Genomic DNA, 17,640 nt, shown 5'->3' on the forward strand with positions numbered 1-17,640 from the left:
AATTGCAAGTCATGACACCATCTCCCTGATGTCGTAGTCCTCTTTGAGGATGAAGGACAAACCACACAACCACAACCACAACTGTAACAGAAGATGAGGGAAAGAAAGGTCTAGCTCTGTGTTAGCTTCAGGTATACACATCTTTCCATTGGTTGATCTTTTGAAGCTAATGGATAGGTAGAGTGGCAGTGCCTAGCAGGATGCAGCAGGGCTCAGAGAAAGGAAATCAGCAGTTGGCATATCCCACTAGCTCCACGTAGACTGAAAGCACAGTGCGTGGCTTATTGTGGGCACTTAATAAATGTGTGTTGACTTGTTTATTAAAGACCACTGAAGGTCTGTTACACGGCTTCTTTGCTTGGGCACCTGGAGTCTCTAGGGAAGTCTGAGCACCTGCTTCCTTTTAGGTACAAACCTTCAGTGAAGAAAAATTATGCAGAGCACAGAAAAGAATTGAATCCAGCTATTGACAGCTTCAAGAGACTTGGATATAGAGAGACCTCATCATTAATTCATTTATACTATTTTGCCTTTCCACAGCACCTACTGTGTGCTCAGGCTCACTTTCCTAGAGGAACTGGGAGGAATAAAGATAGAAGGTACAGTTCATACCCTTGAGAAGCTTAAACTCTAACTGGGGATCAGGACAGCAAAATGCAAGAAGCATCTAGAAACAAAAGCAAAAGTACAGTAAAGTAAACCAGACCAGATGCAAAATAGAGGAGCTGATATGACTCTCTCCCTGGATCTCTGGAACCCAACAAACTCGCAATATAGTTCTTTAATGATAACCACATACCATATTACAGTTGGAGCCTGTTTCCTCCTATTTTATCCTTTGTGGAAATATTAACACAAGATATCTCAAAAGTTGTAGGGCAGTTTTTTGCTTACAACTGCCCTAGGACTTTTAGGGTACCTTGTATAAGATCTCTGCCCATCAGAGGCTCAAAGTTCAGCCCCACTTAGACTTCTCCAAGTGAAATCATCCTAATTTGTGTTGTTTGCCTCTATTCATGGGAGGGTGAAGTACATACAGCCTCATTCTGTAGCACAGGCAGGCTCCTCTAAGATTGAGCTCTGCCCTTCCATACCATAAAGTGCTCAACAGCAGGGGCCAATGGACTGTGGTCATTTGGAGGTGAGCAACAGCACCCCCTTACTAATTTGTCCATCTCTGTCCTATTTCTGTCTCTTTCTCTCTCTCTTTGTTATGTGTGTGTGTGTGAGTGTATGTGTCTGTTTTTGTCTTTCCATCTCTCTCTGTGTCTTTCTTCTCTGAATCCCTATATTTTATTTGTCCTCTAGTCTACAAGGTTCCTCTGCCCCAAATGTGCCAGGGCTTCAATTCCTTCTTGCTCTGTTTTAAAGTTCCCAGCTCACGTGGGCCCTCTACTAGGAGCCAGCTCCCCCAAGACCCAGGCTGGTGGCCTCAGATAAATGCCAGAGACATTTTTCACGACTCAGAGTCAGTCCTGCCCTTCCCATCTGCCCTGGCTGCTCTCATTTCCCTGCTGCCACTGGTATGTCTCCAAGCTCACAAAGGAAGGATGATTTACTTTTGCTTTTGTCCCCTTTAACAGGCTCCTTCCCTCCAAGAAGGTCTCATTTGCCTCTGTTTCTATGTCTCCTCCTTTTTCTCCTTGAATAACAGACTGTGAGAGGACAGTGTTAACGGATATTGACAGATACAGTATAATCAGCATCAGAGAGTGCCCTCTGAGTGTAGTGCTCCACACTGGGCACCCATCAGAGATGCAGAGGGAAAAGACATAAGTATCTCAACCTTGGGGAGCTCACAGTCTGAAGAAGGTCAGAGGATAATGAATGTAAAGTATTTTGTAAACTATAAAGTGCTATTTAAACATAATCCATTATTATCATCAGTTACCCACAAAATCCTAATCTAATGCCTGCTCAAACCAATATTATCAATAATAGTGAGGAGGATGAGGAGGATGAGGGAGACCAACACATACAACAGTCACACACAGAGATAACAGGTTAATTGCAGACCACTTGGCCATGTCAGGTGAGTTTATGAGCTCTGAAGGCTCAGAAAAGCGAAAGGAATGAATGACTAGAGCTTCACAGGGTTAGTCAAGGTAGGCTGCCTGAAGGAAGTGGGTGTTGAGCAAAATTTTGAAGGAGAAGAGGGACATGGGTCAATGGAGAGGTTGGAGGAAGTATTTCAACGGCATGGGAGAATGGAAAGAGCACTAAATTTCGAGTCTGAGGACCTGAATTCAAATCCCAATTCTCCTGCTTACTCCCTGAGTGACCTTCGATAAGTCCCCTACTCTCTTTAAGTCTTGGTTTCATCATCTGTAAAATAAAGAGGCAGGATTACTTGGCTTCTAGGGTTCCCTTCAACTTTGAAATCTGTAATTCCGTGATCCTATGGGAAGGCTTGGAAATAATATAGAATGAATAAGGATTCAGAGAATAATAAGAAATAAGGGTCGAGTGGAAGTAGAATCATTTTGGAAGTGCATATAGGAGGAAGTTTAGAGCCACTGCAATATAAAAGTTCATTGACTAGCTGTATGGTCTTAGATAGGTACACTGAGCCTCAGTTTCCTCATCTACAAAATGGGGGGTTAGACTAGTCGATTTTTGAGATTTCTTCTGGCTCTGTCATCTCCAGAAGTCCTTCTTTTCTAGCTTTCATCTTTGGGAAGTCAAGATGCCAGGTGCTAATTCTCTTGTATTGCTTCCCTGGGCAGATTCCTTCTGCCCCTGTTCCCTCCTCTACCAGCGTTAGATTCAGAAGCCCTGGGTTTGAGTCTTGGCTCTGTTAAGTGTGTGACCTAGCATAAATCATTCCCCTTTCAGAGCCTCATTTTTCTCTTCTCTGAAGTGAGAGGTTGGACTAGATCAGTAGTTCTCAAACATTTTGGTTTCCAGGTCTCTTCAGGCTCTTAAAACTTACTGAGGACCCCAGAGAGCTTTTGTTTATGTGGGTTAGCTCTCTTGAAATGTATCACATTAAAATTAAAACCAATAAAATTTTAAAATATTAATTCATTTAAATATAACAATAACCCATTATACATTAACATAAATAACATATTTTATAAAATTAATTATATTTCTGTAACAAAAATTAGTGAAAAAGATGGCATTATTTCACATATTTTTTGCAAATCCCTTTAATGTCTGGCTTAATAAATGATAAACTGGATTCCCATGTCTGCTTTAACATTCAATCTGTTGAGATATTTTGTTGTGGTTGCAGTACATGGAGAAAATCCAGCCTCATACCAATATGTAGTTGGAAAAAGGAAGGTTATTTTAATAGGCAAATACCATTTTAGTATTATTATGAAAATAGTTTTGACCTTGTAGACCCCTGAAAGGGTCTTGGAGACTCTCAGGGGTCCTCAGAGCACAGTTTGAGAAGTCTTGGACTTAGGTGATACCTAACAGCCCTTTCAGTTTTAATATTGTGTGATTCCATGACTTGCCCATCTCTCCATCTGCTTACAGCCTCTCATCTAGGGGCAGAGACAGGGAATCAGCAGGGAAGTCCAGGTCCATTTATTTTAAATAGCCTGTGGCATCATGAAAAATAATCAGGTTCCCACAGCTGTGAAAAGACCTGTAATTATTCCAGCTGCCCATCTGATTTCTTCAGCCCTCCCCATCTTGAAACCCATCTGGTCACTGTCAGCTTTCTTTCTGACCCTCCCAGAAAAAAAAAATCACAATTAGTAGTGTAATAGCCCCTTGAGGAAGAGAGAGGGAGAAAGTATCAAAGGGACTTAGCAGAGATGAGGAGAGATCATTAGCACCTGGACTGAAGGAGTTCAGCTACCATGCTTGGCATTGGAAAACATTTAAAATAAATCTCATACAACCCCAAGTCACTCAGGTAATTAGTGATAGGACTGGGACCCAAACCCAGTCCTCTTGACTCCAAATCCAGTACTTGAATTTGTTCACAGTAATTACTAGTCTATATTTAGCACACATCTACTGAGCTCTTGGACTATGGAGGTCCCACAGAAGTATAATGCACAGTCCCTGCCCTACTTTCAGATAACTTCCAATCTTACTGGGGAGATAAGGCATGTTGAAAACATGAAAAGTAAAAATCAAGAAAATCCTAGAGGATTTGAATTGGAAGGGAGATCAGCTTGGCCATTCATAGGTATACCCCCCTGTCCTTTGGTTCTTTTGTATTTCTGGCATGGCCAAAGGCCTCCAACTTCCTTCTCCCCTAGGGTGAAAACTGTTGCCATCCCTACTAATCTGGTGACCTTAAGTCAGGGTTCCTTAACCTGGGGTCTATGAATTTAAAAAATATTTTAAACTGTATTTTAATATAATCAGCTTCCTATGTAATCCTGTTTTATTCATTTTCAAACATCATTCCAAGAAGGGGTCCATGGGCTTTACCAGATTAACAAAGGGGCCCATAACACATATATACGCACATGTACATGCCAAAGGCCTGCCTTATGTCCTCAGGGAAATAGAAAGTCATTCACACATCTGAAAAAAAATTGAAGACTCTTTTATTTAATCTGTTCTTCTCATTTCACTTCTCCTTAAGCCCAAGAGAGGTAAGCTTCCTTATTTATAACTTTGCACCTAGAATCAGAAAACTTGGGTTTTAATTAAAACTATTATTTACATAGACTGTGGTAACTTGGGCTGTTATTTCCAGCCCTTGGGCCCTCAGTTACTTAACAAGCATTTATTAAGCACTTACTATGTGCCAGGCACTGTGCTAAATGCTGGGAGCACAAAGACAGAAGACAATCCTTGCCCTCAAGGAGCTCACATTCTAATGGAGGGGATGACATGTCAGTTACAAGTTCTATGCAGGACATAAACAGGGTAGATGGAAACTCATGTGAGAGAAGATACTAGCAGATGAAGGGATTAGAAAAGGTGGGATTTGGGCTGAATCTTGGAAGAAGCCAGAAAGGTAGAGGTAGTGGAGGTGAAGGGGCAGAATGTTCCAGGAATGGGGGAAAGCCTGGCGGAAGGTGATGTCATGTTTAGAGAATAGCAAATTGGCTATTGTAGCTGGGTCATATCCTGGGGAGCAAAGCATAAGAAGACTGGAAAGGTAGGCAGGAGGCAGGTTATGAAGAGCTTTAAATGCCAAACTGAGATGATAGGGAGCCACTGAAGTTGCTTGATCAGGGGATGACATGATTTGACTTATGCCGTAGAAAAATCACCATGGCAACTGAGTGAAGAATTGATTGCAGTGGGGTGAGACTTAAGGCAAGAAGGCTATTGCAATGGTCCAGGAGAGAGGAGATGAGGGCTTGAACTGGATTGTGGCTATGTGAGTGGAGAGGAGAGATGTGTATGAGAAATGTTGTAAAGGGAGAAACAACAGAATTTGGCAAAAAAAAAAGTGTAAGATGAGAAAGAGTGAAGAGTTGAAGTTGAGGATGACCCTGAAGTAGAGAGCTTGGATGACTAGGAGTGTGTTGGTCCCTCAACAGGAATAGGGAAATTTGGAAAGGGGAAGGTTTAGAGGGAAATATAACAAGTTCTATTTTGGATGTTTTGAGTTTATGATACTATGGGCATCTGGTTTAGATTGGTAATGTAGGAAACTGGAGCTCAGGAGAAAGATTAGGACTCGATACATATCTGGAAATCATCTGCATAGAGATGATAATGGAACCAATGGGAGCTAATGAGTTCCCGTGGCATAGATAGCACAGAGTGAAAAGAAAAAGAGGCCTAGGAAAGAACGTTGGGGGATACCCACATTTAGTGGACATATCATAGAAGAAGAATTAGCAAAGAATGTTGAGGAGTAGTCTTTCAGATAGGAGGACAACTAGGAGAGAGCAATGTCAAAAAACCTAGAGGAGACAGTATCTAGGAAAAGAAATGTTGAAGAGTGTCAAATGCTGCAGAGGTCAAAGAGGATGAGGAGTAAGGGAAAAAATAACTAGGTTTGGTCATTAAGAGATCATTGGTGTCTTTGGAGAGGGCAGTTTCAGTTGAATGTTGAAGGTGGACCTTAGATTGCAGTGATGAAGAAGAGAGCGAAAGGAGTGGAGATGGAAGAGCCATTGTAGGTGGCTTTCTCAAAGAGTTTAGCCACAAAAGGGAGAATAGATATAGGAAGATAGCTTCAAATGAGGGATTTTTCTCCCCAACACTAGAGAAGACTTGGACATGTTTGTAGGCAACAGAGAAGGAGTCAGGGATAGGGAGACCCAGTAGATAGGTAAATATTAAAGATGAGAAGATGAAGGAAAGGGAAGAAAGGAATAGAAAGAGAGGAGAGAGTGTGGATGGGAGGGGAAGATGCTGGAGCAATCTGGCGGAGAAGATGGGAGAGTATGAATCAAAAGTGCACGTAGAGGGGTTGGCCTTGGCAAGGAGAAGGACCACCTTTTGACCTAAGATAAGAATGAAGGAGAAGATAGTAGGGGAAAATACCTGAGTTATAAGAGATGAAGGTAGTAGAAACGGAAACTGTCTGAATGGATTCAGTGTTTTGGTGATGGTCAGATCCTCAGTTGAAAGGGTGGGAGGAGTAAGTGCCATGGGAGACTTGGGAAGAGATGAGAAGGCTTAGAATAACCACTGTAGAAAGCAGAGTACCCTTTGACATTCTCAATATTGCTTAGCTAGTCAGTGTCAGAGCCAGAATTAAAGTAGTTGTCAAATAAGTGATATAAAAGTGAGACCTCTGAGGCCCCTTCTAACTCTAGGTCTATATGATTCTTTGGTCCTTTGAGTACGGTGAGACCAGAGGAAGGTGAAGTCATGGGCACAAAACAGATGACAAAGTTCTTGAAGACTACATAAATTCTTGTTCAGACATCTAACTTAGTCCTTAGGGGTAAAATGTTTTTAACTGAATGGGAAAAACTCCTCCTAAGACTGGGGATATCTATGGGGTTGGCCTCTTCTCTCTCCAGAAAGTTACATTTCCCACATTATAGGTATTGGGATGTGGGACAGCTAATTCCCTTCCATTTTTGTCTTGGACCTCAGGCCTTCATGCCCCTCAGGTCTTCAATGCTGACACAGCTCAGTACAGGCAGGGATGGCCCAGAGACCCTTTAAGAAAATAGTCTTTAAATACACTGCCAATTTTTCTTTGCTACCTTCCTCCCAAAACCTGTCTCTAAATCTATGTGCTGATATGATGTCTCTAGTGATACTCCCTATGAGAGTTCTTGGTGTGGATGGTGTCTGCTGTGCCTACATACGGCTGGTTTCATCTATATTTTCTGGGCTTATTAAAGAATTTACCAGATAGTTATGTCAGTTTGGAAGGTGCTATTTTATATGACTGCCAAGTAATAAGAAGGTTTTTATCCCAACGTCAGTGTTTTGATGGCTTTATAAAGGAAGATATAGCTTTACATGTCCAGGCTAGATTAATCTGAACATTAATGAGAATATTCAATAATGACACCCTGAAATCATATAGCAGATAGGATCATAGGATTCTAGAGAATGGACTTTTCCTATCATCTTGTCCAGTCTCCTCATTTGACAGACGAGGAAGTGGAGACCTGTCCAGGAACCTCATCTTTCTATTAAAAAAACAAAACAAAACCTTTTATGGTTCTACTTCTTAAATGTTCTATTGGTGCTTTTTGTCTTTATACCATGTAATTTCTGGAACCTCTCTACCCCTCTTCTAGATGGAGCCCTCCCACATTGCAAAGAAAAGCAGTCAAAACAAAGCAAAAACATCTGATACAGTGAATGCATTGGGTAATATGTATGTGCAACATTCTACCCTAATAAGCCCCCATCCCTTTCCCCTTAGAAAGGAGGTTATTTTGTTATCTGTGTTCTGGGACCCCTGTTGATTTCTCACTTCTTTAGCAGCTCTCTTTAAGTGATAGCAGCTCTCTTTGTGTTGTAGTAGTTGTTCATTAGGTTGTATTGATGTCGCTCTCCATCAGTTATACAAATCTCCCGATGATTCTCTGAATTCCTTCTGTTCCTCGTTTCTTATGGGACAACAATATTCCATTATAGTCGTATGCCATAGTTTTTTTCAGTTAGCCCCTAACTGAGGGAACATTCACTTTGTTTCCAGTTCTTGGTAACCCCAAAGAATAATTTTGGGGGCATATATTGAATTTTTCTTTCTTTCTTTGGCTTCCTTGGTGTATATGCTCAATAGCAGAATCCCTGTGTTAAAGGGTGTGGACAAAGTTCAGTCACTTTTATTGCATCACTGTTAATATTCAGACTGGTTAAACCAATTCACAGTTCCACCAATAATGTGTTAGCATGCCCATCCTCCTCTGGTGCTTCCAATGTTGCCTCTTCTTATTTTCTGTCACCTTTGCCGGTTTTCAAAGTGTGAAGTGAGACCTCAGAGTTTTTAAATTGAATTTCTCTTATTTATAATGATTTTGAGAGTTTTTAAAATTATCACTTATAGTTTGAGCTCCTCTAATTTTTTTTATATCATTTGAACATAGCATTTGGCTCTTGTTATATATTTTATTTGCCTGATTCCACATAGAGATATATATCCCTGTCTCTATCTGTGTCTATTTTCTATCTGTCCATCCATTTATCTTTTCTATCTATCCACCCATCCACCCATTCATCCAGCTAACTAGCTATCTTTCTTTTTCTTTCTTTCTACCTATTTATCTATCCATCTATCCATCTTTTTTCTATCTATCTATCTATCTATCTATCTATCTATCTATCTATCTATCTATCTATCTGTCTATCTATCTACCTATCTACCTACCTATCATCTATCTAGCTCTTGATTATCAGACTTTTATTAGATGTAGAGATTTACCAGACATTTTCCCATTCTCTTGTTTCTCTTCTTCTACCGCCTTCATTGATGTTGTTTGTACATGCACTTTTAAATTTTATGTAATCAAAATAGTCTGTTTTGTCTTTTATGACCTCCTCTACCCCATGTTTAGTTAAGAATTCTCCCTCAAGCTATAGTACCTTATCTCATTCTCTTCCATTTTTTTTTAATGAGATGACATTTTGTATTCAAATTTTGAGCTTATTGTGGTACATGCTTTTTTCCACTCTTCATGATGATTCCAAGGGTGGGGAGGAGAATTATGATTCATGTTTAATGTTGGGAAAATCGAGGCCCAAAGAGATAGATCAACTTGTCTTGGTCACGCAATGGAGATTTGAGAACCCTGGCTCCCAGACAATGTTCCTTTTAATTTTTTATAGTTATGAGCAGGCAAGCCTGAATAGGCATGACCAGAGTTTAGTGCTGAAATTAAAACTTACAACAAAGTTAATCTAACACATATTTAAGGGTGCGCATAATCCTCACTGTGCTGCATGGTGATTAGGCGTGAATGGCAAGTAGTTGGCTTAAATGATTGTAATTAGTATTACTTTTATACAACCAGGCCGAGTTTTTACAGGGCTTTTTTCTTCTCTTTGTCAGCGCTCCAGTAGCTATAATCTGCATCAATGTGACAGTTTTCCTTGATACTATGAACATCTCAATCCTCTTCACTCTCTCTCGCCCTCCCTCTCCACCCGCCTCCCCTCCATACTCAGTAGGGGGTGGGGAAGGCAGGAACCAGGATGCTCTAGGGCCTCAAGTTTGTGCTGTACAAAGATGGGTAAGATGAGTATGTTTAACCTGGAAAAGAGAAGACATGGTGGGGGGAGCGGAGGAGAGAACATAATAGCTGTCTTCAAGAATTTGAAGAGCTGTCACTTGGAAGATGGATCTGACTTAGTCTGCTTGGCTCCAGAAGGCAGAAATAAGAGCAATGGATAGAAAAGCAGATTTAGGCTTGATTACTATTTGGCAGAGGTGCCCAAACTTTCTCGGTTGAAGGTGCCCTTACTGTGTCAGCAATTTTTTCACTGTGTCCCTAGGTCAAAAAGAAAAGACCAAACAGTTCCATTTATTAAGTAGTTAGGTGTAAACAATTTGATAGGCATTTGCATTCTAAGAATGTAATAGCCAGTTTTCTCCTTGAAAATTTAAAATTCTTGCTGTACTTCTGTGAGTTTGCTGGGGCACAGCAGGGTGCTGTGGCAGGAAGTTTGGGAATGGTGGATACAAGGAAAAACCTCCTAGCAGAGCTACCCCAAAGTGGAATGGTTGGTTGTCCCTCACTGTAGTTCTACAAAGTCTAGATGCCAGGTTTTGGGGTATGTTGTAAAAGGAATTCTTGTACATTTATGATTTTGACTAAACATCCATTCAGGTGCGAATCCAACTCTGTGTCTCTAAGAGACGGTGTTATGGGTTGGACAGCCAAACAGCTAGGACTCCGCTGGCCTCCCATGATGTCCTGCATGGTATTCCCTATGCACATTCCCCATGTTCTCTAGGGATTTCTGAATATTATTATATTATATTCATCTGATGCCTGCTTTTCTGCCTATGATGCTGCACAGATGGAGATTGTAGAGATTCTGGGCACTGAAGGACAGTGAGGACAGACTTTGTACTCTTAGCATCTGGGGACTTTGGAGGAGGAGGCCAGATGTATACTCAAGTATCATAATAATAAGGATAATGATAATAATAATATCTAAGAGAATTTTCCCACCATGTGAGTGTAAATCCAGTTATCCCTAATTTACAGATGGAGAAACTGAGGCATATAAGCATAATTTGCTCAGATGAATGCAACTAGTAACTGCCCATATCAAGATTTAAACATAGGTTTCATGACTTCAGATTCAATGTATTTTCAAGTATAGCACAGCACCTGTCTGGGAGGGGCCATCTAATCCAACCCTCTTGAATGATAACTAATGAAACTCTATTCCAGAGAAATTGACTTGCCCAATATCATGCATGTATTAAGTAGCAGAACTGGGATTTGAACCCAAGCATTATGACTCTGAATGCAGCGCTCTTTCCACATTCCACCTTCTACCTCTTCCACATAAATGTATTCATTTATTCCAAATGAATAAATAAATAATTCACTCATTCAGCAAATCTATATTAAGCGCATATTATGTCCAGTGGAGAGTCTGGAGGGAGTAGGTTTCAGGTCTCAGAACTATTGAAGTAACTAGGAATGTGGAACACTTTCATCCATCCCCAACAGCAAGTGGGAATAGACCTCTAACAACTGGGCTGCTTCTGCTTGTCCAACCTAGGGGAGCAGGGGACTTCCCTAAGGTGGGGAGACAGTTGTTAAATAATTCATTCAGTACTTTGTATCTTCCTACCTTTGCTAATACATTTTTATTACTTGTTTATGAAAGAGGAGAACTGCCATGGACCATGAACATACCATGGACCGACAAGCACATCTCATAGTCATGTTCTCTAACAAAGTGGAGAATGGCTGGCCAATCTTACAATTGTGGTAAGAAGACAAAGAATAAATTGGGGTAGTACAGAGTTAAAAGATGAAATGGGGATTATATGATGCTGAAAGAGGAAAATAAAAAGTTAGGTGATGGATGGTTAGATGGTTGACAGAACCCAGAGTCTGAATGGTGATTGGGATGTTCTAAGAACAAGCATATGTAAGTTGAGCAGGTGATTCCCATGGAACTCCTTGTGATCAGCATTCTTGCCCATGGGGACACACTTCCCTAGAGTTTCTTTATGTTGTCAATGTTCTTTCTTTATTTTGTTTCCTTCATTTAATTTTTATTTTATTTTTCTCAATTACATGCAAACTTGTTTTTTAGATTTTGAGTTTCAAATTCTCTCTCTCCCTCTCTACCCTACCTCCTCCTTGAAAAGGCAAGCAGTTTGATATAGACTATACATGTGTAGTCACACAAAACATTTCTATGTTAGCCATGTTGCAAAAGAAAACAGGGACCAAAGAAAGAATAAAGAAAGTTTTAAAGAAGTATGATTCAATCTTCATCCGCAAGCTATCAGTCCTTTCTCTGAGAGCAGATAGCAATTTTCATCATAAGTCCTTTGAAATTGTTTTGAATCATTGTGTTGTTGAGAGTAGCTAAGTTATTCATAGTCCAATATTGCTGTTAATATGTATAATGTTTTCCTGGTTCTACTCATTTCACTGTGCATCATTTCATTTAAGTCTTCCCAGGTTTTTCTAAAAGTATCCTGCTCATCTTACTTATAGCACAATAACATTCCATAACAGTCATAATCCACAACTTGTTCAACCATTCCCCTCAGTGATGGGGCATCCCCTCAATTTCCAATTCTTTGACACCACAAAAAGAGCTGCTATAAATATTTTTGTACATATAGGTCCTTTTTCTTTTTCTTTGATTTCTTTGGAATATAGACTTAGTAGTGGTATTGCTGGGTCACAGGACACATACAGTTTTATAGCCTTTTGAGCATAGTTCTAGATTGCTCTCCAGAATGGTTGGGTCAATTCACAACTCTACCAACAAAGCATTAGTGTCCCAATTTTTCACATCCCCTCCAGCATTTGTCATTTTCCTTTTCTGTCATATTATCCAATATGTGTGAGATGGTGTGACATGGTACCTGAGAGTTGTTTTAATTTGCGTTTCTCTAATAGCGATTTAGAGCATTTTTCCCTATAACTGTAGATAGCTTTGATTTATTCTTCTAAAAATGTTCATCTCCTTTGATCATTTATCAGTTGGTGAATGGCTTATATTCTTATAAATTTGACTCAGTTCTCTATATATTTGAGAAATGAGGCCTTTATCCGAGAAACTTGTGTTCCAGTTACTCCAGTTCCTTGCTTCTCTTCTAATCTTGGCTGCATTGGTTTTGTTTGTGCAAAACCTTTTAATTTGATGTAATCAAAATTATTCATTTTTTATCCCACAATGCTCTCTATCTCTTCTTTGATCATAAATTCTTCCTTCATCCATAAATCTGACAGGTAAAATATTCCACGCTCCTTTAATTTGCTTATAATTGTCAATGTTCTTTCCATTCCATCTTAACAGCCTAAGACTTGAGGCTGAGGTGGAGTGGGGTCTTCCTAGCAGTGTTTTTTTAAAAAATAATAACAATAATAATGAACTAGCAATTTTAAATTTTAAAAAGTGCTTTGCCTATGTTCTCTCATTTATCTTTACACAGATCTTTACTGAGATGTCATTTTACCCAGAAGACAAGGCCAGGGCCCTGATTCCATCCAGTGGACTGTTGGTCTGTTCTTATTCTCTCTGAATAAGCTAAATAAGATTATTCTTCCTTCATGACCACATAAAGTAGGTGACATGAAATTTCAGGGGCAGCAAGAAAGTTCTACTTCATTCCTACTTCTATCCCTTCTACTGTGGTACTATGGAACAAGTCTTAGATTTGGAGATCCTATGACCTAGAAATAAAAGGTTTAAAATACAAATTTCTGGATAATGAAAATTAATCCAGATTGTAAACAACCAACACCATAACCTAGGTAGAACACTAGAAAGGCTCTTGGTACCTTATGGAGGTGGGACAAAAAAGGAATGTCCAGAACTCACAACTTTGCTTTGGACCAGCCTCTTTTATCTTCATCTGGGTCCAGACAGATAGAAGCTTTGATTTGGGGTCACTGTTTGATCCGAAGTGGCCTTACCTGCGAATAGGTTAGCAGGTGAGTTGCCCTTTAGAAATGCCCCTGGGATGAGACTGATGAAACTCTTTAGAATCACAGACTTTTATAATCAGAAAGGATTTTTGAGATCATCTCTGTTCAGCCTAACCCCTCCCTCCATTTTACAGAGGAGGAAACCAAGACACTGAGAAGGGGAGTGACTTATTCAATGTTCCACATGAAGTTAATGACAGAAAGAGAACTCAGATCTGTTGGCTCCTGGTCCAGGGTTCTTTCAATTCTGCTACACAGGCTAGGCAAGGTGAGGTGGAGTGGGGTCATCCTACTAGTGACAATAATAACAACAGCAATAATGATAATAATAACAAATCTAATGATTTAAGTTTTGCAAAGTGCTTTGCCTGTGTTATCCCATTGATCTTTTCATCTTTGAGATATGTGCTACTATTATCTACATTATATGGATGAGAAAACGGAGGCAGATAAAGTTTAGAGGATTTGCCCAGAATCTCAAAACTAGTAACTAGCTGAGGCAAGATTTGAATTCCAGTCTTCCTGGCTCTCGAGTCCAGAATTATATCGACTGTACCACCCACCTGCCTTTTACTCCAGTTTTTCCCTCTCTCTTGCAGAGTTATGTCATGCCCAGACCAGTGGAGGGCTCCATGAGGATTCATAGAAGATGCCCCGGGTCTTGGCGCCTCTGGTGCTTCTTCTGGTATGGCTCATGACAGTCGCCAGCAGCCCTCATGCTCTGAGGATTGGTAAGCTTTATTCAAGTTTCTCTGGGGGACAGGGAAGAGGAGGGGTTAAGGGAAGGTGATGTCCATGGAGAGCTAAGTGTGAAGAAGACTGAGGCAGCAGGGACCTTATCAGGAGAGGATATAAGATCAAAAAAAGGCCCAGTTGTATGCCTAGAGTACCTGTGAACAGCAGCTTGGCAGCTCTCACTGCCCTTTGGTGCCATGTTAGACATTGCTCAGAATGAGTTTGATAGGACTGACCCCTGCCCTGATGGATCTCATCATCTAGAACAGACCCATGTGAAGCTGCCAGCTCCTCTAAGGTGAGGGTCAGCTGCTCTTATTCCTCTTTGCCCTGAAATGCTCAGCCCAGGGTTTGGCATTAAGGAATAGCCATCAAGGGCTGGCCAGTGATGGGCAGCATTGATTAGAGCAAAAGTGAGGAGAGCAAATTATTTCTACACTGAAACTAGCCAGTAAAGGCACTGATGTATAAAGGGTATGTTTGATGTGGAGAACAAAGGGAGTAGTCATTGGAGATTCCAAGTCCAACCAGGGTTGGAATTAATGGATGAAGCCACCTGTCCTTTGATGAATGCAGGAACGCTTTGTGACGGAGGTGGAATTTCTGGAGACATTTGAATTGTGTAGGAGACATGGCTTAGTGGGTTTTGGTGGGAAAGGTGGAGGATGTTTTTGCTCGGGAAAGAGGGATGGTTGTGGGTGGTGGTGGTGGTAGTAATGGTGGTGTCTTGGTTCCTGGTCTTCCTCAATTGATTTCTTAGAGCATGAATGGTACAATTATTTGGGTCAGCAGAACCCCCACTGATGTTTACCCAAACACACTTATTTCCCTCCCCTACTTTCTGGTGTCATTCAGGCTAGCTCCAGGAGGTGTTAGGGTTCACAGGGGAGTGAGATCCCTGGCACTGCCAGCCCTGCTGCAAGAGATGCCAAGGAACATGTGTCAGAAGCAGGTGTGGAAAGAGGCTGGGCCTGCTTTCCTTACCTGAGGGTACGGCTTCTCTGAAAATTTGTGCTGACAGTTTCCCTGAGTAAGAAACTTGGGCAAGTGACCTGTTTACTTCCTCTCCAATACTCTCCATTTTCTTTTGCTGAGCTCTGGTTATAACTCCACATGCTTCCAAAAAAAAAATAATAAAAAGGAAAGAAAGAAATCAAATCATCCCATGGTTTCCTCCTCATACCTTCTTCTCCATTCATTTTGACTGAAACTTCAAAACCTAATTTAATTCTGTTTAGCAGCAATGCAAAACGCTTCATATCCTTAAGATGCTTAATTTATAAGATGCCTACAGTTATTCAGAATTTGCTCTGAGGTTTTTCTCCCCCCGCTTCTAAATGAGCAGATGAAGCAGTAACCCATCAATTTCTATTTGTCGCTAATGTGAAGTGGAAAGGGACTCAGCTACAAATTGCCATGCTCAAGTGTCTTGACTTCCCTGATGCTTGCCTTCCAGAAAGGAGGCAATAAGTGAGACTGGCACTTCTTTTACTGCTACAACAGAACCCATCCCCTAGCCATCTCTACCTCTCTGGGTGGCATTTAGCCAACATTCCTGGGGTTTAGGTCCAGGCATTCATTCTTCAAACTGATCTGGAACCCAAGGGGTCTTCTGGGTGATATGTCTAAATAGGTCTAGTACCCTTTTGGGACAGGGTGTCAATCCAGGAAGGAAAGACCTCACAAACAAGGTTTCCATGTGCATACCAGTTTTACTCTCTCCTTGGCTATTTTGGGAGCCGGGATCTTTTTTTTTTTAAAAAAAAAAAAGGTTCTTGTCATTCCAGAGGGATAGGCACTAATTACCCAGGCCCAGAGGGGAGCAGAGTAGAATTGTGGGGCCAGCATGGAAGAGAAGTAGGTCAAGAAAACACATGTGGATGTGCTTAGTGGAAGGTAACCTTCTGCACAGATGGACCTGAATTGCAATCAATGGCATCTTCCTTTCTCTGGCTGCTATGAGGATTGGGGAGAGGCCGACTCATTGCTCTTTCCTTTCTCAAGTTATACTTAACACGCCCCGCCACACACGCACACTTTGTATTTTGAGGATGTCTGCCCTCCCTTCAGCTCTTATAATGGATGGTAATCAAACCAGGGCTGGAAAAAGGGCCCAGAAATTCCAGAGATAAATAATCCTGCTGAACTCTCCCCCAGATCACCTTGTCTTATCTTGTCTTGTCTTGAAAATATGAATGTTTGTGAAGAGATGTCTGCGCCCATTGCCTGGGCATCTGGATGCTGTTTTTCATTCATAAGAGGCATGAGGTGGGAGATATAACCAAATAATTTATTCAGTTTACCCCCCAAATCTAGGTTTTATAGTTTGGGGTAAGAGAGGATAATTTTATTTATGGCTATGGAGTCATCCACATAAATCCTCCAAGCTTCCACTAATACATGAGTTCCCCTCAGTGATCTGTCTTTTTCATATGCCCTTTGATTTCATTCTGATACTTCTATGTCCACTGTGAGTGATAGTCCGGGAAACCAAGAATCTGATAAATACCCTCTATCCTTCAAGCTCCCCTATCACTTAAAGTGATTTTGGCCAGCAAAGTTCATTTAGCCCCCCCGGCATGGCACAGATGCAGTTGAACAAAGGGCCTGAAGCCCTGAGTGGTGGTGGTAGTGGTGGTGGTGGTGGTGGTGGTGGTGGTAGTAGTAGTAGTTGTTGTTGTATTAACAGTAGTAACTAACACTTATGTAGCACTTTAAAGTCTGTAAAGTGCTTTATAAATATTATCTCTTCGTATCCTCACAACAACCCTGGGAGGTAGGTACTGTTGTTATTCCCATTTTATAGCTGAGAAAGCTGAGGTAGACAGAGGTGAAGTGACTTGCTTAGGATTACATAGGTCCCCCGTGTCTCAGGTGGAATTTGAACTGAGGTCAGTCATTCAATAAGCATATGTGAAGCATCTACTATGTGCCAGGTTTCTGTGCTAAGCTCTAGGGATACAAAGAAAGGCAAAAGTGATGCTTTCAAAGAATTCATAGACTGATGGCGGAGACAACATGCGAGTAACTATGTACAAACCAGACATATACAGGCTAAGTTGGAGATAGCCTCAGAGGGAAGGGGCTAGGATTAATAAGGGCTGGGAAAGTCTTTTTGAAGAAGATAAGACTAGCTAAGATTTGAAGGAAACCAGGAAGTGGAGATGAGAAGGCAGAGGGATTCAGACACTGGGGACAGCCAGTGAAACATGCCAGGAGTTGGGAGATGGAGCATCTTGTTTGAGGAGCAGCAAGGAGGCCAGTGTCCCTGATCTTTGGAATACATGGAGGGGAGTAAGGTGTAAGAAGACTGGAAAGGTAGGAAAGTACCTGGTTCTGAAGGGCTCTAAAAGCCAAACAGGATTTTATATTTGAACATGGAGATGAAAGGGAGTCACTGGTGTTTATCGTATAGGAAGAC

The 17,640-nt window shown here is 41.0% G+C and overlaps 1 protein-coding gene across 6 annotated transcripts in view; it reads left to right on the top strand.

Moving 5' to 3' along the window:
- GRIK4 (glutamate ionotropic receptor kainate type subunit 4) overlaps window positions 1-17,640 on the top strand; it is a 689,615-nt gene that overhangs the window by 243,298 nt on the left and 428,677 nt on the right. For all 6 annotated transcript variants that reach the window (XM_020984853.2, XM_078146898.1, XM_020984864.2 and 3 more), the window contains one exon: window positions 14,084-14,215. In XM_020984853.2, coding sequence (XP_020840512.1) covers window positions 14,134-14,215 — 82 coding nt within the window. In that variant the 5' untranslated portion in view covers window positions 14,084-14,133. The remainder of the gene's footprint in view (window positions 1-14,083; window positions 14,216-17,640) is intronic.

The sequence above is a fragment of the Phascolarctos cinereus genome, unplaced genomic scaffold (genome assembly GCF_003287225.1).
Source record: "Phascolarctos cinereus isolate Bilbo 61053 unplaced genomic scaffold, phaCin_HiC Scaffold_726;HRSCAF=1367, whole genome shotgun sequence".
NCBI lineage: Eukaryota > Metazoa > Chordata > Mammalia > Diprotodontia > Phascolarctidae > Phascolarctos > Phascolarctos cinereus.